The 22,896-nt window shown below is 39.1% G+C and overlaps 1 protein-coding gene across 5 annotated transcripts; it reads left to right on the top strand.

Annotated features, from left to right (window-relative positions):
- The first annotated feature begins 1,768 nt into the window (after positions 1–1,768).
- LOC105386085 (putative zinc finger protein 66) lies at positions 1,769–22,376 on the top strand. 5 transcript variants are annotated; one of them, XM_048623898.1, is made up of 6 exons: positions 1,769–1,911; positions 2,620–2,756; positions 18,486–18,686; positions 18,885–18,990; positions 20,124–20,263; positions 20,549–22,375. In XM_048623898.1, exons 1-6 carry the CDS (start codon positions 1,886–1,888, stop codon positions 22,273–22,275), a joined length of 2,337 nt encoding a protein of 778 aa, XP_048479855.1. In that variant the 5' UTR covers positions 1,769–1,885; the 3' UTR covers positions 22,276–22,375. The 5 variants fall into 5 exon arrangements, with proteins under 5 accessions (XP_048479855.1, XP_048479856.1, XP_048479854.1 ...); XM_048623899.1 differs by having other exon boundaries at positions 2,617–2,756; positions 20,127–20,263; XM_048623897.1 differs by having other exon boundaries at positions 2,617–2,756; positions 20,549–22,374.
- The last annotated feature ends 520 nt before the right edge of the window (positions 22,377–22,896 follow it).

The raw sequence follows: 22,896 nt of genomic DNA, 5'->3' as shown, positions 1-22,896 counted from the left end.
TAACAATATTTCATAACAATTGAAAAAAAAATAACTTTAATTTCACTGACGCGAGTGCTCGCGCAGTGAGCATTTTGCCGCCCCGTGCGACACACTCTCTTCAATTCTCTCTTCCTGCTGTAACCTGTGCACTGAATTTCTCCAAATTTATGTAACATGTAGGAGAAGACCGAGAGGGCAGCTACATGGACGCTGGACCTTGAGAAGTGTATAGTTCACAAAATAATAAACATTATTTGCTGAGGGCAGCAAAATGCTCATAGCGCGAGCACTCTAGGGTTAATACTGTAAGGTCTTTTTGTATCAGTTTTAAGTAAAAATTACGAGGTACCATATCATAACAAATCACATGGTGTTGCAAGTTATTGAAAATTTATTTTACCCACAAATATTATAGTATGCAAAGAAAATACTAGAAATTGTAACGGACTCGGGTTGGGTTTACAAATGGCGCGCACGAATTCGGTTTTTGTGAAGATTGTATTTTGTAGAAGTCATTCTCCTCTTTCAAATGAGGTGCCTCTCATTGTGAGGAAACGTTCGTTTCGTTTTTTTCTTCTATGTGTGATTTCTTCTGTATAATATAAAGTTTATTGTATTGATACGAAATACGTGTTTCCTAAAAAAACCCCATCACATATTTGGCCCACGATTATAATGCTCATGCTCATCCATTTATCTCTGCTTCATAGGTTTCCGACAGAAAAAAATATATCAAGAAAATGGATAGACATTACCGGTCGCACAAATTGGGAACCAAAGAAACATACAAAAATTGTGTTCTGCACATTTTGAAGAGGATTGTTTCGATTGGACGAAGACAATGAATCAAACAATCCACTCAGTTTGTGTATATTAAATAATTATATTGAAATCAAATAAGTATGAGTATAGTTTTTTTTCTTATATCGTCGGTTGACAGGAAAAACTCACTAAGGCTGATTTTTCAATATTCAGATAAATGTTATCTGGGTAATACAAACATTGAGAAAAATTGAGACGCAACAGCATCAAAATTATTTCCCAGCAAAACTTTTATCTGGCTATTGAAAAATTAGCCTTTAGTGTCTTTTTCCTATCAACCGACGATATACTCAAGTTTTGTTTTTGTTATTATGATAAGTTAAATTTCCCCATATTTAGGTTTTATTTTTTTTGTCGGCAACATCTATGGTTTGAGTGAGAAAGAGAATAGTGCACACGGCGATTGCGAGTCTATTTGTAATTGGTCTGAGCAAGCCACATATCGGCTCGGAAGGACGGCTCGTCTAATCTGTGGCTCGCGCTACCACCATCACAACTAGTGAGTTTCTTATTCTGAGTTTAGTACTCTTTGCTCTCTATGTAATTTTTGACAGTTGGTAAACTACGTTTTCACGCCATCTATCGGCTTACCCAAAAACTCAACTGACAGCTGTCAAGGAAAACGGCTCATTTTATTTAACTTTGTTGTGCAAGACGCCCTTAATGGTGTTATGAATGTTCCTTTTTTTAAATAGGTAGGTACTTTTAATTTTTTATCTTGCTTTCACTCGAGAATACCAGCAAGTTGAAGCTCTCAAGAAGGAACATGTGTGAGGCCTCGGGTGAGGCAGCAGTCCGGCGCGGTGCGCGGTGGTGTTGAGGTAAAAATTAAATATTTAATCTGTGAAACTAATACTTCAACCACAGAGTACTTTCATTTACAACAAAATGTCAATGACATGACATGACAGCTTGGCTTGTATTTCGGTCATATTTCGGTATTTGGCAATGACGACATTGACGATTTGACGACTTTGCCCTTCGTCATTGGTATTTGGATATGTTTTGGTCAAAAACCTAAAAATATTCTTAACTATTAGCACCCTCAAAGCTTATAAATGCTAATTTCACCGATAGCCTTATGAAAAAAGTTTCGCTTTCCATTGGGTAAGAATAGTTTTATAAAACCTTCATAATTATTTACTTCTAGTGTTGAGGTTAGCTTTTTCCTCCATTTGTTTGCTAAGTGACATGTATGCTGCGTACACACAAGAGTGAATATGCGACAGAATGCAGTGTGGTCAGTGGCTGAAGGCTCAGTTGATGTGGTGACGTTGCACATGTTTTAAAATGCACTATATAAGTAGCGATCTGATAAAAAATACAAGGTAAGTAGGTACATTATGAATGAATTTCAAAAAAAATGCCACTAAATTTAAATGAACTAGGTAACTATATTATATTTGCTATTGACCTAAATATCTGTTGAAATATCTGAAAGCAATTCTTCAAAATTTTAAGGTTTTCACTGTTTTCCCTTATTAGGTACATCTCTTTGTACAGGATGATTCTGCTGCCAGCATCATAACAAATGCTAGATAGTAGATATATACTTATTTGAAGTAATTAATAATCTACTTCTTCTTCTTCCTTGCATTATCTTTATTTAGTTGGCTTTGTGCATCATGTCAGACCATTTTATAATCTGCTTATACTCGGTCCATTATATTATTGGTTTTTTGACATTCGAAATTCCATACATATTTGACGACTGCAAAGGAAAACCAACTTTACTTAGCAGACATAAGGAAACGTCTAAAATACAATAACATAGTGGAAGCTCTATAAGACTGCATATATTTTGTGTTTCAGTAGTACAGGAGAGCAGTATAAGATGGAGGATGACATAGACATAGAGGAGCATGATCTGTTGGACGACCCCGCCTTGAGGAGCGTGTTTCCAGATCTTGTCATCCTCAAACGGGAAATCATTGATTTTGATGTCAGTAAAGGTATGATACTTACCAGTTCTGTTGACTAAGGGTGAAATGCACCAAAGTGTTAAATCTAGATTAAGTGTCCAATCTCGATTTAAGAAACGGCATACCATGTAAAAGAGAATCGCCAAATCTGACCCACTTTGCAGCCACCAACCAACCAGCCACCAGCCAACTCACTAAAAAACATCTATTTTTATTCAGGGATAATGAGGGAAAAATATTTTTTTAAATCTAACTTCTTTTAAAAATTATACTTAGTTTGAGGACTTTGAGGGAAACATCTAGTAGAGTACAAAGACTTGATCTTTCAGCACTTATTTATTTTCATTATCCCATGCCTCATAATAATAAAGTTTACACCAGGATATACTGTAGTCATGGGCTACTACACATCAGTATATATTTCATCAATGGCTGCTCTTGCAGGTCATGGCGCCATAGACATTTGGCCCTCATTATCTGCTTTGTTTTCATTATAACTTACTAATTCCCATCAATATCATCCGTGCTGGTTAGCAAAGGGCTGCAGCGAAGCACTGACACCTTTTCCGATGTTAGGCCTCAGGTATACAATAAGAAAGAAGAAAAATGCTGTTCCTAAAACTGTTAAAATCCTCACAACTTCAAGTCTCTTTTCTGATTTTTATTTGATAACACTTTCACATTCACCATAAAGGTATTCATCAATCATTTAAACCCAACCTGTACCTTTCAGAAACCACAACAACGCCAGAAATTCCAATGAGACAGGATTACCAACTGGGTTGCACTTTGGAGGAGAACAGTGGGAGTCCTCCTCCCGTGTGCCCCGCGCATGCCACAGATGTCAAACCTGACGTGTTATCTACGGACATGGATGACACATCAACTGTTGAAAACTACAATTTGACTGAATCTGAAATTTTAGTCTCTGATATAAAGAAAGAATCAGAAAATGCTGTATCAAAGGAGTTGCCATTTCACAGAAACAGAATTATACTCGGCAAGATACATGTAGATGCGTCAGACAAAGTAGCTAATTATGTTATTAATAATGAAGAGAAACTAAAGCCTAATTCCGGTTTGGCAGCGGCAATAAACTCTGAAGCAGGTAGAAGCAAGATAAGTAAACAGTATTGTGAATTTGAACAGTGTTTGCAGCTTAAAATTATTCTAACTGACTGTTATACATCTCTATTGGACAATACCTGTTACTGTGCTCAGTGTGCAGTGTTGTTCCCCACCACTGAAGCGTATAGTGAACATAACACGAGTACACACACCGAGACCACTCACTCAACTAAAGCATCCGCTTACGTTGAAAAATGTAAAAAGTTGGTTCATAAGGGGGCATTCGAGTGTGATACCTGCAATAAAAGATTTAATTCTTTAAGTAAATTAAATCTACACAGGTTAATTCATTCTGGCGAAAAGCCATTCGAGTGTGCAACTTGCCAGAAAACATTTCGTCAATTAGGTCATTTGACCAGACACCAGTTAATTCACTCTGGCCAGAATCCATGTGTGTGTACAATTTGCAAGAAAACATTTAGAGATCCTTTCACCTTGAAAATGCATAATCTCATTCACACTGGCGATAAACCATACGAGTGTAATACTTGCAAGAAATCATTCAGGCATCTTAGCTCTTTAAGACAACACGAGCTAATGCACACTGGCGATTTTCCTTTCAAGTGTAAATATTGTCAGAAAAGATTTAAGCGTAAATACCGTTTAACACAACACGAATTAATTCATACTGGTGAAGAGCCATTTGAATGTGAAATTTGCAAGAAAATATTTACAGACCTGTACTATTTCAAGAGACACAAGTTAATTCACTCTGCCGAAAAGCCGTTTGAGTGCGACATTTGCAAGAAAACTTTTGACTGAAAAAGTAGTTTGAAAAGTCACAAGTTAGTTCACACTGGTGAAAAGCCATTTGAGTGTGACACCTGCAAGAAAACTTTTAATCATCGAAGTAGTTTGAACTGGCACATGTCAATTCACATTGGCGAAAAGCCATTTGAGTGTGATACTTGCAAAAAGACTTTTTATCGACAAAGAGATTTGAAAGTTCACAAGTTAATTCACACTGGCGATATTAAATATGAGTGTGGAACTAGCAAGAAAACTTTTTATCAAGGTAGAGGTTTGAATGAACCCAACCTAATTCACACAGGCGAAAAACCATTCAAGTGTAATATTTGCCAGAAATCGTTTAGGCATTCAAGCAATTTGAGTCAACACAAGTCACTTCACACTGGTCAAAAGTCAGTTGAGTGTGACACTTGCAAGAAAACATTTAGCCAGAAAAGATGTTTGATTAGACACATCCAGTCAATTCACATTGGCGAAAAGCGATTTCAGTGTGACACTTGTAAGAAAACATATAGCAGAAGACGTCAACTGTACATACATATCCAGTTAGTTCACACCGGCGTCCCTGCAGCTCGCCCCTAGCTGCCCTCGGCGCCGGGAGCGGCACCCCCCCCCCCCCCCGGCTGCACGCGGGACACGCGCCGACATGCAAGAGGACCTTGAGACCTGTGCCTGAATAAAAAAATGTTTAGTTACGATATATTTATTTTAATAGGGCAATTTAAAAGTTGGTGCAGCAATGCACCTCTGCCTACCCCGCAAGGGAGTACATTAGTACAAGGCGTGAGTGCGTGTGTGTGTGTGTGTAGGGCAATTTAAGAGCTGCTATAAAATTTCCCATTACTACCTACTTTGTATAAATAATTGTTACTGTTAATATTATTAGGTAGGTACTGTTTCTACTTGTTGGTTAACATGATTTAATGCAATATATTTTATAACTAATGAATAAGTAAAGTAAAAATACATTAAATACTCTTGCACTTACTCGTGGTAAAATATAAATAAAATAAATAAATAAATATGTGGGGACATCTCACACACGGCCATCCGACCCCAAGCTAGGCAGAACCTGTGTTATGGGTGTCAGACAGCTGATATATCTACACAAATACATAGATAGATAGATACGAAATATAAATATCAACACCCAAGACCCGAGTACAAATATCTGTCTTTAAACAAATATCTGCCCCAGCCGGGAATCGAACCCGGGACCATCGGCTCAGTAGTCAGGGTCACTAACCACTACGCCATTCGGTCGTCATATAGCATGAGCGCTTTGATCATGCCCTCAAATCAATATATTTTGAAAACCAAACTTTATTGAGCAGACATAAGTATTTGTCAATGAAATGTCAGGTAGTAGGTACTCATGCTTTATTTTATTTTTATTTTACAAATTAAGTATATTTTTCCCACTTTGTCGCAAGCTGGAGGTAGAGAGGACTAGGCCTAAAACCCTTCCTTCTTTGGAAGGAGACGTGCCCCAGCAGTGGGGACGCGATGGGTCGTGAAGATGATGGCGGTAGAGTAGAGAGGAAGCGACGGCGCGGAGCTAGAGGCCGCGCCACGCGCTGGCACATTCATTATGCCGCCCCTCACTTGGCTACACGCATTTGCCAAAACTTCCATTGCAGACTGTAATTGGCAAATAGGCTTTGTATTGTATAGGACTATAGGCAAACAATATAAGTACCTACGGCAGTAAATTTATCGGTTTGGCAAATACGCAACTACGAAAAGCCAAGTGCTATAACATTCTTCCCGGCGATTTCTACCTATCGAGAACAATACTACACTCGCGAGCAACCAAATCGACTCAAGCCTTCACGGCGCACATATACATTGATTTTCCTAAAACGATAAATGGTAAATATAAAAGTGATATGTCATTCGAAAGCTGAAGAATTAGGCTTTCAATTAAGATCAATACCATAAAAAAAAACTAAGCGCAGATTTAATGACGCATTTTAATTGCCCGTCAGTGTTAATTACCTCATTAGGAATCCACGCCTTGCGCTACCTGATCCCGCTATAAAACCTTTCCACATCCGGTGTACCTTATCAGTCGCTTGTTGCAAGTTGACCGGTACACATCTCGTTGCATTGTATTCCTTGTTTTCGCAAACCCATGGATACCACACCAGAAGAAGCTGCTCAAGTTGTTGCCTTGCTGCAACAAGGGTTAAGTCAGCGAGCAGTCGCTGCCCAGCTCCACTTGAGCCAGTCTGCTGTATCCCGAGTATACAGACGGTTCCAAGAGACTGGTGCCTTCAATCGAAGACCAAGAACGGGCCGCCACCGCTGCACTTCAGAGAGAGACGACCGCTTCATTGTCTCAACCTCGCTGCGCAATCGACACCTTACGGGCGTTGATGTGCAGCAAGAACTGAGACGTGTACGACAAGTGGCTGTCAGCGAGTGGACAGTGAGAAGACGCTTGAAGGAAGCCAACTTGACACCAAAAAGACCTGCATCAGGCCCCAAATTGACTGCAGGCCACCGACAAGCGCGTCTTCAGTTTGCTCGAGAGCATCTCGATTGGAGCATTGCGCAATGGCGGTCGGTCCTGTTTACTGATGAGTGCAGAGTGTGTCTGCATGGCAGTGACAGGAGAGGCCGGGTCTACCGGCGTCCGGGGGAACGATTTGCCCAATGTTGTTTCGCTGAAACAGTAGCATATGGCGGCGGTTCCTGCATGATGTGGGCTGGTATTTCTCTAGAGGGAAAAACCGCACTTGTTTTCGTGCCTGGAGGCGGCCGAGGAGGCGGGTTAACAGCTGATCGGTACATCACCGACATTCTACTCGGTCATGTTGTGCCCTATGCAGAATTTGTCGGTGAAGACTTCGTGCTAATGCACGACAATGCCCGCTGCCACACGGCACGAGTCAGTCGGCAGTTTCTGAGAGAGAAGGAATTGCGCACGATGGACTGGCCTGCGCTCAGTCCTGACCTGAATCCCATCGAACACTTATGGGACGAGCTCAAAAGAAGAGTTCGGGCCAGGAATCCAGTCCCTGCAAGCGTGGACGAGCTGAAGACAGCTTTATTAGAGGAGTGGGACGGCATTCCTCAGGAAACTGTCAAAAAGTTGATAAGGTCTATGAGAAACAGGCTGCAGGCTGTAATTAGGGCAAGAGGGGGCAATACAAAGTATTGATTTAAATAAATAAATTTTTATCTTAACATTTTTTGTTTAATTTGTATAATACGATACCCATACCCTTTTTTCCTAAATTCCCGTTTTTCCTACAATTGCGTTCAGACATCATTTATTTCAAAAATGATGAATGGATTTCAATAATAATGATATCAAATTAAAGCTGACATCTTAAGCTTTTAAATGACATATCATTTTTATTATTTCTATTCATAATTTTACTTGTATTAATGTATGTTTGCGCCGTCAAGGCTTGAGTCGATTTGGTTGCTCGCGAGTGTAGTTAGTGCATGCACGGAATGGGAGATTTTCCTTGACAGTTTAAAAGTTCCGAAATCGTCCGATAGATGGCCACCGGCCTGTCGTTTTTTATGAGCTGCATTCTTCTGGAAGATGTCATAAATCATACAAAGCTGTCTTAAACTAGTTAACACTTAATATTATGCATAATATAACAGCTAGTTAACGCATATATTATGGTTTAATTCACATCCATCGCAAGGGCGTACCCAGGATTTCAGCTAGGGAGGGGCAGCTCATACATGTTTCATTTTACGCAGAGTAGGTTTTCAGAACACGTTTTTAATTCCCACTTGGCAGGAAAATTTACGTTTAAGGGTCGGCAATAGGCAATCGAGGGTTGGCATTGTCATAGAATTATGTAGTAAATGATGCTCTACAGCCTTGAAAAAAATCACACAGGTAGCCGAAGAGTCTAGCTAGGTGCTGAATCATTCGAATTTAAGTAAATGCTTATGGATAACTGTAAATTAATTACGAAAAACCAGTAAATCACACTCCCGTATTGTAACAACTGTGTCGTAATTATCAAGAATTTTCATATGATTCTTATCAAATTATAAAGATAAATGCTTGGACTAGGCGCTAAATACCTTGTTTTTTAATAAACACACACCTATTTTGTGTGCATTAATCCCAAACTTGAGCAATTTTTTTCCCTCAAATCTTCATACAAATATCTATGGCGGCTTTCTGTGTTATAAAATCATAAACACAAGCGACGTTTGACTCAGTCGGCCGGTGGCCTCCAAAGAAGGGTCACGTCGGTTTAGGCGGCACTGACAGCTCGCGATCTAATTGTGTACAGACACAAAATCACTGCACATTGGTTGTCATTGCACTTTTTCAACTTTTATGACACCAACATAATTTGATTTGAAATTGAGGAAGCATAATTCTTATACTATATTCAATAAATTAAATGATAATGTTTTTTATTAGTTAAGTCCATGGTACTTCTTGATTAAATTATAATTATTAATGCCTAACTAAAACTCACTAATATAAAATTAAAATCAAACTAAAAAGAAGAAGCTGGCCAGATCGCTGCCACTGTCGGGTAGGGTACCCAAGACGCTGGCCGCGTTACCCCGCTATATAGCGATGCTTAGCCTTTGTGATAGGTAAGTGCCAGCCCTAGGGTCCCTTGAGACTTCTATTAGTCTGCTGCTGATGTCTTTAAAAAGCTGACGTGCCTCCCCACGGCCCTGGGATGAGGAGCAGGAATATAGTGAATGGATCTAAGTGATGACAATACGTAGGAAGATTAGGTTAGGATTCAAAAACACAGTCTCATGGTGCTGGTTGAGGCATGGTCTCGTGAGGATCTGATGAGGGCAGTAACACGGAGGTGACTGAATTTTATTTCAAAGATTTAATAGCTAAAAGCATCGAGTTTGGGCGCGGTGGTAGCTCAGTCCCGCTTCTCACGCAAGAGATGCGGGTTCGAATCACGGCGCTGACATGTACCAATGAGTTCTTTTAACTTAAGTACAATGTATACCATCGCTCTAACGGTGAAGGAAAACATCGTGAGGAAACCTGCATATCTAGATTTAGCACATCTAGATATGTGAACCCACCAACCCGCAGTGGACCAGCGTGGTGGGAAATGGTTCAAGATTAGGAAGGCAGTTTAGACCTTGGGGATATGCACAAAGGTTCCACTCGAGAGAGCCAGGTGCAGGTACTATCACCCCCACAGAGAATAGAATAGAATCGAGTTTGGGCTATTAAGTATGTTTTTCAAAGAGAGAGAGAAAGATATTTTAGGTTTCCTCTGGATTAGTTAGGTTTACTGGGTTTACTAAATTCATTCGTAACGTAAAATTGTCAATGACGGAATTTCTTCTATAGACAGTAGCCACTAATAAAAACAACGATATATGGCGTGATTTGCAAAAGTACCTATCTAGTCAACCTGCCACGGGGTGACTTCGGTGGGTAACTCAGAATAATACTAATTATATGTTATTGCATCAATAATAAAAAAATCAAGAAAATATTCAAAGTTTAAGTCAAGTCCTCGCTTTTCACGCACACAAATCACAAACTCATGCCTTGTTCTAGGAACAGGGTCTACCCTGGTGCATTTCCATGACCACTTTTCATTAGCGTCCCACCGGTTTCGATGCTCAGCGGAATAGCACCATTAACCATTATTATTCTGAGATATCATCACTTCTTATTCTGAGTTACCCAACATAAAATCACGCCATCTATTGAAATCATTTTTTAAATTAGGATTTGTCTATGGTGTGGTCCCCAAATTTAAGGGTAAAAGCCAAATAATTATATTTTAACCTTTTTTTATACCTATTATATTAAAAGACCTATTCAACGATACCCTACCTACACCATCAAAATAACCGGAAAAAATATCAGCCCCAATTTACTTGTATGGGAGAGGGAGAGGGAGTACCCCAATTTTTTTTGGGTACTCCTCATATCTATGCGAAATATCAGCTTGATATCTTTACCCGTTTCTGAGAAAAAGGGCAGTGACAGACAGTCAGTCAGACAGACGGACAACAAAGAGATCTTATAACGGTTGCTTTTTTCCTTTTGAGGTACGAAACTCTAAAAATATGAAAAAATATTATTCTGCCACCAAAAAATATACTTACAAACATACATACATACAATCAAAAAACATTACTCTCCTCCTTCGGCAGTCGGGTTAAAACAAGTGAGACTGATTCTGAACTTTTGTTCTACGAGTTTTAAAAATTAACCAAAAAAAACTTTATCATAGAAACTTTGTTGACACGTGACTTTTTACCATGGAAAACGATTTTTTTTCCGCGTTTTTGCAAAACTCGTAGAACTAAAGTTGTTCAGAATGACCCCTTGAGTCATCCCCTTTCGGCTTAGTATACCCTTAGTATAACTTATTATCTACACTTTAATACCTGTAGTTACCTTTCTACAAGTAAATACCACATTTGTTTAGAAATCTAATCGGGTTCCGAGTATGGAGAAAAGTGGCACCCCTATTAATTTCTACTCTTTCCTGGTGCCTACCAGTGTAAGTAAGAATTATACTTACTTACCCTAAAATCACCCAAAATGTACTTGAACATAATTGTCAATAAAGTTGGCGAGTAAAAGTTTATCGACCCACTGTGCAAACTAACATGTGTGCGTGTCACTGCGTGTGCTGTGTGAAGAGCATTGAAAACCCAAAATTGACGCGGCACGTCACCCTGTACGGGGCCTTAAGTATTTTATGTTCTAGCTCTTTCGAACCTGAGTGATATGAATGTGCGCTCGATTTTGTTCATTTTTTTAGCGTTACACTTCTTTGAACCGAAACGCAGTCTATGCCGACGTTAGTGCATATTGCTTTTAATGTCTAAAAAAATTGCATTAGGCGTTCATGGGGCCGAATTATTACAAAATAATTCTATATTAAATGTGACACCAACCAGCCATAATTATTTTCCCTGCTTAGATTATAGTTACAAGTAAACGTGGCAGCAAGGAGGCAACATGTGATGAGGTACTATGGATGGAGAGGTATTCCACAGCTCTCAGAATATAATGGAGTTATCGGTCAAGATCCCTATATATATATATATGTCAACCTTACTGGGTAACACATTCTTCTACGAGCATTTTTGCTCTATTTATTTATTTTATTTTTAATTTATTTTACTAACTATACTTATTAGAAAACTTAACTAATTTATTTTGTAGACAGGAGACAGGGTAACTTATGTTGCACAAGTTTCCACCTCTAGGTAGATTAGTTAGGTAGTACAGGGAGGGTTTACTAAAGCTATAATTATACTTAATCTAATCGCAAATAGAGCTACATCATCACGACCCATTACGTCCCCACTGCTGGGGCACGGGTCTCCTTCCAATGAAGGAAGGGTTTAGGCCTAGTCCACCACGCTGGCCAAGTGCGGGTTGGTGGACCCCAACACAAGCAAGCTTGTGCTGAGAGATTTGTCGGGTAAGTGTGTAACCCGACTGTCAAATGTTTTTTTAAGCCGCCCGAAGGCCTCTGACTAGGCTTAATAACGACTGCTGCCGAAGCAGCAACCGGGACCCACGGCTTAACGTGCCGTCCGAAGCACGGAAGCGTCCAGAAAAGAACCACTTGAAATCGGTCACCCATCCAATGGCTGACCGTGCCAGTTGTTGCTTAACCTCAGTGATCAGTTACGATCACAGAATAGAGCTACACATGACTTTAATACAAATAGAGAGAGTTAAATTATAAAACAAAAAACAAAGACTTACAAAGAAATTAATCTTAATTAAACTAACCACATTTATGAGAACCAATGTAGTCAGAAACCAGCTCATTGGAAATAGATGCTATGCTATTAATAAAAATGCCCATGTCACTGTGGTCACGCAATATATTATTTAAACACCACTCAAGCTAGCCGAGCAAAAAGTGAGAGATCCTGTTCCTCTTCAGTGTTCTGGACAGTGGACACCAAAGTAAAGGCAAGCCAAAGATGAGGGGTCATCTGATGGCTGGAGTCCCTAATACCCAACAGCTGGCCTGAAGCTGCCCTGCCCCTTTATGATTATCATTATTATTATTTTCAATAGGTAATTTACCTAATAATAGATACTGAAACTGAAGATTTAAGCTAATAATGATATTTTTTTTAATTATTGAAAGTCAAACTACCTATCTCATTAGAATAAAAAAATAAGTCCAAAAGCTATGATAATTTATATTTTCGTAATGCACAAATGTGTGTTAGTGGTGTTGATACTCAGATAGCACGAATGTGCTATGACTTTTCCGGGAAAACGGAAAATGATTTTTTTTTTATTATTTTTCCGTAGCACTTAAAGGCATAAGGCGATATTATGCATTTTTTAAAACATATGATAGAAAAAAACTCAGGTTCGAGAGGGCTAGGGGCCCCCCTGCCCCTACCTGGGTACGCCCATGTCCATCGGGTTTTTGTATTTAATACATTCAACAAAACCCGTTCGTTTGGCCGGTCTGTACGCAGCTTTACTGTCCTGTGCATGGTACAATCTGTAGCTTATTCGACTCTTATCACAATGTACTACAACTTTGGTGAGACGTGAGACGGCTGGCCCAGCATGTATAATGGCAATAATGTAAGTTCACCATTATCATTAATCTGTGACTTGACATTTTATGTCAAAATGACAAACGTTAGTTAGTCTGTGATTTGTGTGAAGACGGTGTGTGTGTGTGAAGCTTGTGTGAAGACTGTGAACTGTGAAGCCTATCTGTTATCTATTCTCAGATCTCTGATTCTCTTCCAAAAAGTCCTTGTTTTCTTCATCTTGGATTGTAAACTATATTTATTACCTACAGTAGGGATTCAAATACAATAACGATACAGTGGATTTTACAATACAATACAATAATCGGCTCACCTTTAGTAACAAGGCGTGTTCAAAACCTTTTAAAATCTTTTAAAATATACACACAGGGTAAGTACTCACATAAACAATTCTTCTCACAAAAGAATAATTATCGGACTCTTCTAGTTTATGAGAAAAACATAAATTTACGAAATTTCGATATTTACTATAGAGATTTGTTAGAATTCAGTTTTATTTTCACAAACATTAGACCATAGACTATAGGAAATGTTTTTTTTATAAATATTGTGTTTAAAGGCACTGGAAGCATTTCCTTTTGAGCCATATAAGAAATCATCATGAATGTGACCACAGACTATTATTTTATAGAGCTCAGAATAACAATGTTAAAATTCGATCAAAACCTAGAGGTAGGTGCGACGACGAGCAAAGCGAGGAGGAGCGGTTAGGTGCACATGTACGTTAAAAACCAAAGCGGAGCGCAGCGGAGCGGAGCGGAGCGTTTCATATATACTTTGTTACGATGGTAGGACTACAAAATCCCTAGAATCGAAACCTAGAGGTAGGTGCGACGACGAGCAAAGCGAGGAGGAGCGGTTAGGTGCACATGTACGTTAAAAACCAAAGCGGAGCGCAGCGGAGCGGAGCGGAGCGTTTCATATATACTTTGTTACGATGGTAGGACTACAAAATCCCTAGAATCGAAACCTAGAGGTAGGTGCGACGACGAGCAAAGCGAGGAGGAGCGGTTAGGTGCACATGTACGTTAAAAACCAAAGCGGAGCGGAGCGTTTCGTACATACTTTGTTACGATGGTAGGACTACAAAATCCCTAGAATCGAAACCTAGAGGTAGGTGCGACGACGAGCAAAGCGAGGAGGAGCGGTTAGGTGCACATGTACGTTAAAAACCAAAGCGGAGCGCAGCGGAGCGGAGCGGAGCGTTTCATATATACTTTGTTACGATGGTAGGACTACAAAATCCCTAGAATCGAAACCTAGAGGTAGGTGCGACGACGAGCAAAGCGAGGAGGAGCGGTTAGGTGCACATGTACGTTAAAAACCAAAGCGGAGCGGAGCGGAGCGGAGCGAAGCGTTTCTTATATACTTTGTTACGATGGTAGGACTACAAAATCCCTACAATCGAAACCTAGAGGTAGGTGCGACGACGAGCAAAGCGAGGAGGAGCGGTTAGGTGCACATGTACGTTAAAAACCAAAGCGGAGCGCAGCGGAGCGGAGCGGAGCGTTTCATACATACTTTGTTACGATGGTAGGACTACAAAATCGCTAGAATCGAAACCTAGAGGTAGGTGCGACGACGAGCAAAGCGAGGAGGAGCGGTTAGGTGCACATGTACGTTAAAAACCAAAGCGGAGCGCAGCGGAGCGGAGCGGAGCGTTTCATATATACTTTGTTACGATGGTAGGACTACAAAATCCCTAGAATCGAAACCTAGAGGTAGGTGCGACGACGAGCAAAGCGAGGAGGAGCGGTTAGGTGCACATGTACGTTAAAAACCAAAGCGGAGCGCAGCGGAGCGGAGCGGAGCGTTTCTTATATACTTTGTTACGATGGTAGGACTACAAAATCCCTAGAATCGAAACCTAGAGGTAGGTGCGACGACGAGCAAAGCGAGGAGGAGCGGTTAGGTGCACATGTACGTTAAAAACCAAAGCGGAGCGCAGCGGAGCGGAGCGGAGCGTTTCATATATACTTTGTTACGATGGTAGGACTACAAAATCCCTAGAATTGAAACCTAGAGGTAGGTGCGACGACGAGCAAAGCGAGGAGGAGCGGTTAGGTGCACATGTACGTTAAAAACCAAAGCGGAGCGCAGCGGAGCGGAGCGGAGCGTTTCATATATAGTTTGTTAAGATGGTATGACTACAAAATCCCTCGAATCGAAACCTAGAGGTAGGTGCGACGACGAGCAAAGCGAGGAGGAGCGGTTAGGTGCACATGTACGTTAAAAACCAAAGCGGAGCGCAGCGGAGCGGAGCGGAGCGTTTCATTTATACTTTGTTACGGTATACAATTTAAAAAGTAAAAAGTGGAACACACAAATTAAAACTCAAGCACATAGTAAAGACTAAAGACAATCATGAATCTGACCACAGACTACTTAGAGATGACATGCTTGATGCGGTGTTCCACTTTCAAAAAATGCTAATTTTATGGAGTTCGGAATAATAATGTTAGATGCAACATCATCAAAAACTTTATCTAGTATTATGAGTATATGGAACACACAAATAAAAAGGCGGCAAATACAATATTTTCTTATTGTCATTCTTTGTCTGTACTCGCGTTTAGAGCCAAGTGTAATTGCGCTAGAGAGCATTCAAAGGATACCAGCATGCAGTCGTTTCGTGATTCGTCTTCGTCAGAAGCCCCTTCTACCCCTGTGTCTGAGTTTCACGGATTTAGTGAAGTGACGCCAGTGTTAGACTCTGTTGAGCCGCACGCTCCTTCCGTGTCTGGATTGCGTAGAGTGATAGACTCTATTGAGCCACTCGCTCAAGTTGTGCAAGTGATAGACTCTGTTGAGCCGCTTTCGGCAGCTGTTACACAAAATGTGGCTTTTAAGCGCAATTATGATGCGCTTGAGGCTGGTGAATCTAGTGCTATTCCGGGTCCCTCAGCTGAAAGGGCCGTCCCAACTACAGCAGCAACACGTAATTCTGGTAAGCATTGTTCATATTGAAGTAACTAAAACAGTAAAGTATCTTTGTTTAATTCATGAATATACGATTTCTATTATTTGTTTCAGGTCAACCAAGCAATAAACGGAAGCACATATATAAAGAGGAATTGCTAACTCATTGGAATATGGCAAAGATTGGCGCTGAGTTATGTTCGGAGGAAAAATGTGTCCAATTTGCTGAGGAAATGGGTTTGTTACCAAGGGAAAAAATTTGTCAACATCATCGAAGCCAAATGTCCCTAAATGCATCTTTAGGGCCTGTTGGCACTTTTAGGTGTTACAAAAGCAAGTGTAAGAAACCGAAGATTACCAGAAGCTTAAATACGTGGTTTGAAAATATCAAGATACCATTGGTGATAATTTTTAGAATCATGTACTGTTACGCAAACGATTTTAATTATAAAATCACAAAAAAGGAATGTGCTCTGCCCTCACGAAATGAAGTATTAAGCAGTGCAAGCATTTGCGACTGGTTTAATTATTGCCGTGAGACTATTGTCCTTGATTACTGTGGCAAAACGTTTAATAAAATGATAGGAGGGCCAGGCAAAATTGTCCAAATCGACGAAAGCAAATTTGGCAAGCGGAAATTTAATAAAGGAAGAAGAGTCGAAGGGCACTGGGTGCTAGGCATGATCGAGGATGGTAGCGACGACCTAAGAGTTGAGGTGTGTCCCGATAATAAGCGGGATTCTGCAACATTAATCCCGCTTATTATGAAACATGTGGCGCCAGGCACTACGATTCATACAGATTACTGGCGAGCCTATGATTGCCTAGAAGACCATGGCTACATACACAAAAAGGTCAATCATAGTGCTGAGGACAACCCATTTGTGGCGCCAGACGGGACACATACTCAACGAATAGAGAGTCAATGGAGAAATCTAAAAAAAAGATTTCATTTAGTCAATTACACTGAAAATTTTGAAGATTGGTTGGTAGAGTACTGTTGGAGGAAAAGATGTGATAGGGAGTTTTTAGACCCATTTATAGAATTAATAAATGCAATTAAAAATGTGTACAAATTCTAAATTTTTGTTTAATTTTTATAATAAGACAAAAGCCCAAATTAGGAAGTGCAGGGTAAGGCAATAAAAAGGTAATTCAATCAGAAATAAAATCATTATTCTAGTATTTTACACAACTCAGAATCATTTTATGCATTTTCAGGTTGACATTATTATTCTAAGGTATTAAAAAAGATAAAAAAGTAACACAACAACAAAAAACTCTAATTAGTCTGTGGTATTTTTGTCTGTGGTGATCTATGGTCGATGGTGTCTTAAAAACAAACTAAAATGCATGAAATTTTCTTACAAAATTATAAAACTTCAGGATTTTTTTTCTCGTGAACTATTAATCTCCCATTTATGAAATTTGGCAATAGGTATTGTATTAGTAGGTACTATACGTGTGATTTTTTATAGGCAGTTTGCTTGCAGTTTTGTCTTACGTCTGGTTTCTAAAGTCCTTCCGTTTAGCTTCCCCATTAATGATAAATCCCGTCTAAAGCTTTGGATCCAGAATTCAGGTAAACGACTTGTGGTATATATGTCGCAGGCATCTGGTTGAATCTCCTTTTTGGTTGAATCACTAGCCCGTTCATTGGATGGCGCTACTTAATTGTATGGCTAGGCCGAACGTTGATTGTACAAGCGTCACAAAACGTCCAACTAGTTAGCTGACTTAAAATCAGTCAGGTGGTGAATAAAACAAATATGGCGTCTAACAGCTAACAGCTGACACAAAAAGCACCTATATTGTTAGTTTTTTGCTAATAAATTATCTTTAAAGTGCATTATTTGTGTTAAAATAGTGTGAAAACATGGATTTACCTATTATTAACAACTTCGCTGAATGACGTTCAGTCAAGACGTCGAACGTTACAAACAACGACTCGATGAGTTGTCCTTTAGTCATACAACTGAATATGACTAAAGGACAACTCCAATCCAATGAACGGGCTAGTGTTTCAATCAAAAAGGAGATTAAACCAGATGCCTGCGACATATATACAGTGATTTTAAATGGCAGACTACAATTTTATTATTGAAACTAGAAACATTCAATTTCATTGAAAACTGTGATTATATTTTTGCCCTAATCTAACCTCTGATAAGTTCTATATAGCAACACAGCCTAGATATAACTGTTCTTGTGCTAATACTCCCAGGTTTGATTCCCAGACAGGTGAGACAGGAATATACAAGTGGGATGTTAGGACAATATCTTGCTTTTTCCTTAAATGGAACCTTTGTGACTATACCTATGTAACCATGTACATACTGCTAAATGTATTTACTTAGTTCTTTATTATTCTTATGTATTTTTAGTTCAATAAACAATTTTATTTTAATTTTTTTCGTTTTTTAGGAAATTCACAACTGGATTCATTAACCAATAATGAACTGAGGTATCATTACATTTGTGCCGCTCACTTTCCTAATGCAAGAGATCGTAGACGACTACATAGAGACATACTACTTGGTTCCGCTGTTCCATACCATTTCCAATCCACTGAAACTGAAACAGCATCAACACCTTCCATGAGTCATGTTAAAGATGTGGATATAAGTAAGAATAAATAATTTGTATATTTTTTCTGCCCCGGGAAGCATAATTGATACTATATGCATCATCTAAACTATTATGAAATAATTTTTTGGCAATAAGTTTGCATTTGTATACATTCTATGTGTTTTCAAATGTACTTACCTATCTGGCTCATCACATATTATGTATTGAGACCCTTAAAATTCTTTTTATTTTCAGATGCTAGAGCAGTCTCTCCTGACGTGTTGAAAGTGATACCACCTAAAAAGTTTTATGAAAACAAAAATAAACAAAATCGCTTACAGGAATCGACTCCTGTATCAAGGTATGTATTCATTTGACATTCCTGTATCTAACACGATCTCATACTATGATACCTATTATGAATGGTATAGAGGTAAGTGACCCTGACTGCCATGCCGAAGGCCCCGGGTTCGATCCCGGCTGGGGCAGATATTTGTTTAAAAACAGTACTCACAACATTTGTACACTGGTCCTGGGTGTTAATAATTATGTATCTATTCTCAATTATTTATTGCATAAGTACCATAATTTATTACCTGCTGTGCTATAACAGGATCTAACTATGCATTTGTGTAGATGTATCAGCTGTCCATTTCCCATATAGGCTCTGTCACGATTGGGGTAAGGTGGCCGTGTGTGAAGTGTCATCACATAATATTAATAACTATTTTGAAAAGATGGCACAGGAGTTTCTTGAGAGTAGTTTGTAAAAATGGATGTTCATCAGGACTAAAAGCACAGGGCGCAAAAGTAACCCAAGGTTACTGTGTGCCATAAGTCAATAAATATCAGCCAGATGGCCTGTGGGCTCTTGCTCCCAGCCTGACAGATCCTTATGTTTATTAAAAGATATTACAAGAAAAAAGGTAAAGGAAAAATATCTTAGAAAGTGCATGTATATCAAAAGATTCCCATCCAGAACAGATATTTGTGTAAAAGCAGATATTAATAATTATAATATACATATACTAGGGGATGTCCATTAATCACGTGAGGTAATTTTTATAATTTTTTTACCCCTCCCTCCCCCCTGGTGATATTTGGTGAGGTTTGGGACCCCCCCCCCGCTGGTTCACGTGTATTTTTTTGGAAATCTATGTAAAGGCTATTTTTGACTTGACAAAATAAAACGAAAATTGCGCGGCGGTCTCTCGCGGCGCGCGGGGAGTCGTTGCTGAGCAACGGCGGGCGAGTCAATCAAGGTGATACATATTAAAAATCGATAAAAAAATTAGCGCCGTTAAAAATTTCGGTTCGGAAATACCTAGCGCTTTTTGACAAAAAAATATACACGTGAAGTCTAACGAGAGTCTTTGAACAAAGTGGCTGGCTCTGCTGCCGGCTAACTTGGTCACAAAGTCACAAATACTAGATAGTAGATATCTTTGACGTTATGAATAATCTATTTAATTCTGTATATATTTCGTGTTTCAGTAGTACAGGAGAGCAGTATAAGATGGAGGATGACATAGACATAGAGGAGCATGATCTGTTGGACGACCCCGCCTTGAGGAGCGTGTTTCCAGATCTTGTCATCCTCAAAAGGGAAATCATTGAATTTGATATCAGAGAAGGTACGGTACCAGTTTTGTTGACTTATTATCGGCTTTGTCTTTATTATAATTTATTTATTCCCATCAATATCATCTCTGATGGTTAGCAAAGGGCCAAAGTGTAGTGATGGCACCTTTGCGATCTTAGGCTGTATAAAGCCATAATAAAAGCAAAAATGCTGTCCCTAAAACTGTTAAAATCCTCACAACTTCATGTCTTTTTTCTGACTTTATTTGATATCACTTTCACATTCACCGTAAAGGTATTCATCAATCATTTAATTAAACCCAACCTGTACCTTTCAGAAACCACAACAACGACACAAATTCCAATGAGACAGGAATACCAACTGGATTGCACTTTGGAGGAGAACAGTGGGAGTCCTCCTCCCGTGTGCCCCGCGCATGACACAGATGTCAAACCTGACGTGTTATCTACGGACATGGATGACACAATAACTGTCAAGGGCAACAGTTTGACAGAATTTGATGAAGTTGAAACTGAAATCAAGAAGGAATCAGAGAATGTTGTAGCAAATGAATTGCTATTTTACAGGAACAGAATTATACTCGGCAAGATACAAGTAGATGAGTCTGACGAAGAACGAGAAGTTGATGCACCAGGTGACTGTAATAATGTTGGAAACATCAAAACAAACAATGATCAAGATTTGGCAGGCTCAATATACACTGATGTAAATAGAAGCATGAGGATAACTAAACAGTATTATGAAATGGAAAAATGTTTGGGAGCGAAAATTATTCTAACAAACTGTTATTCAACTCTATTGAACAACAACTGTTACTGTGCTCAGTGTGCAGTGTTGTTCCCCACCACTGAAGCGTATAGTGAACATTACACGAGCACACACACCGAGACCACTCACTCAACTAATGCCTCGGCTTCTCTTGTGAAAGGAAAACAAATCATATACCCACGTGAGAAAGCATTTGTGTGTGACTCCTGCACGAAAATATTCAGCAGAAAAAGCAGCTTGATAAAGCACATTTTAATTCACACTGGCGAAAAGCCATTCGAGAGTGACATTTGCAAGAACACATCGAGGCATCGGTCCACAATGAAAAGACACAAGTTACTTCACACTGGGGAAAAGCCCTTCCAGTGTGACATTTGCGCGAAAACATTCAACCTTATAAGTAGTTTGAAGAGACACAAGTTAGTTCACACTGGCGAAAAGCCATTCCAGTGTGACATTTGCACGAAATCATTTAACCAAATATATAATTTGAAGACCCATAAGTTAACTCACACTGGCGAAAAGCCGTTCGAGTGTGACATTTGCATGAAAAAATTTAAACGAAGAAGTCATTTGAAGAGCCACAGCTTACGACACACTGAAGAAAAACCATTCCATTGTGAAACTTGCAAGAAAACATTCAAATATGTATTGTCTTTAAAACTACACAAATTAACTCACACTGGCGAAAAGCCTTTTAAGTGTGAAAATTGCACGAAAACATTTAACGATAAAAGTAAATTAAAGAGACACGAGTTACTTCAAACTGGGGAAAAGCCCTTCCAGTGTGACATTTGTACGAAAACATTTAGACGAAAAAGTCTTTTGAAGCGCCACAAGTTAATTCACACTGGAGAAAAACCATTTCAGTGTGAAACTTGCAAGAAAACATTCAGATATGTATTGGCTTTAAAACTACACAAGTTAACTCACACAGGTGAAAAGCCATTCCAGTGTGACATTTGCTCTAAAACATTTTACCGGAGGCATAGTCTTAAGACGCACATGTTAAATCACACTGAAGCTAAACCATTCCAATGTGAAACTTGCAAGAAAAACTTTAAATATGTATCGGATTTAAAACGACACAAGTTAATTCACACTGGCGAAAAGCCATTCCAGTGTGACATTTGCACGAAATCATTTAACCATAGAAGTAATCATACGAGGCACATGTTACTTCACACTGCAGCACAGCCATATGATTCTGATGAGTCGGAAAAAGTGGGAGATTCGGGAAACATGAGGAAACATAGTACAGTTCTCCCATATTAATAATGCGCATGCAAATCTTCGCAAACTGTCGTATTCCCGGAAACACCCGAATCAGTGCCTTAAACAAAGCACTTGCATTTTAATCCTTGTTCGAAAGAAATAGTAGTCAATATCATGTGACACATAATCGAAAACAATTTGGGCGGTCGGTGGCTGTCACCGATCAGTCAATCATCTCAAGGTCAAGATCAATATTACTTTTGTGGAATTATAAAGAGCTGCAATTACACATCGTTCTTGTTATTTTTTTCAAATGTGAATTTAATTTCAACTTTTTTTTAAGAATAAAATATGCGTCACATTGATAGACTTCACTTTGCCAATAAAGCCACACCCAAAAGACCAAGTTTGTAATTGTAATATTATTGTGAATGATCAGCGCTGTAAATACTTTTGAACTGAGATTTTAATGTAAACATTTTTATTAATGTGAAATAATCAGTGCTGTAAATACTTTTGAACTGAGATTTCAATTTTTTTATATAAACCTGTGTTTGAAATCCATTTCTCTTTATAATATAAACCTTGTGTTATTCAAACCTTCTTTCATCCATCTTTACATCAGCTTCAGTAAGACACTTGAAAAGTACCTACTGTAACATTTTCGAAGTAAATTTTAAT

This window comes from Plutella xylostella, chromosome 11, assembly GCF_932276165.1.
Source record: "Plutella xylostella chromosome 11, ilPluXylo3.1, whole genome shotgun sequence".
In the NCBI taxonomy this organism is placed as follows: domain Eukaryota; kingdom Metazoa; phylum Arthropoda; class Insecta; order Lepidoptera; family Plutellidae; genus Plutella; species Plutella xylostella.
Note: the sequence above shows the minus strand (reverse complement) of the source record. Positions and strands in the feature narration are given on the sequence as shown.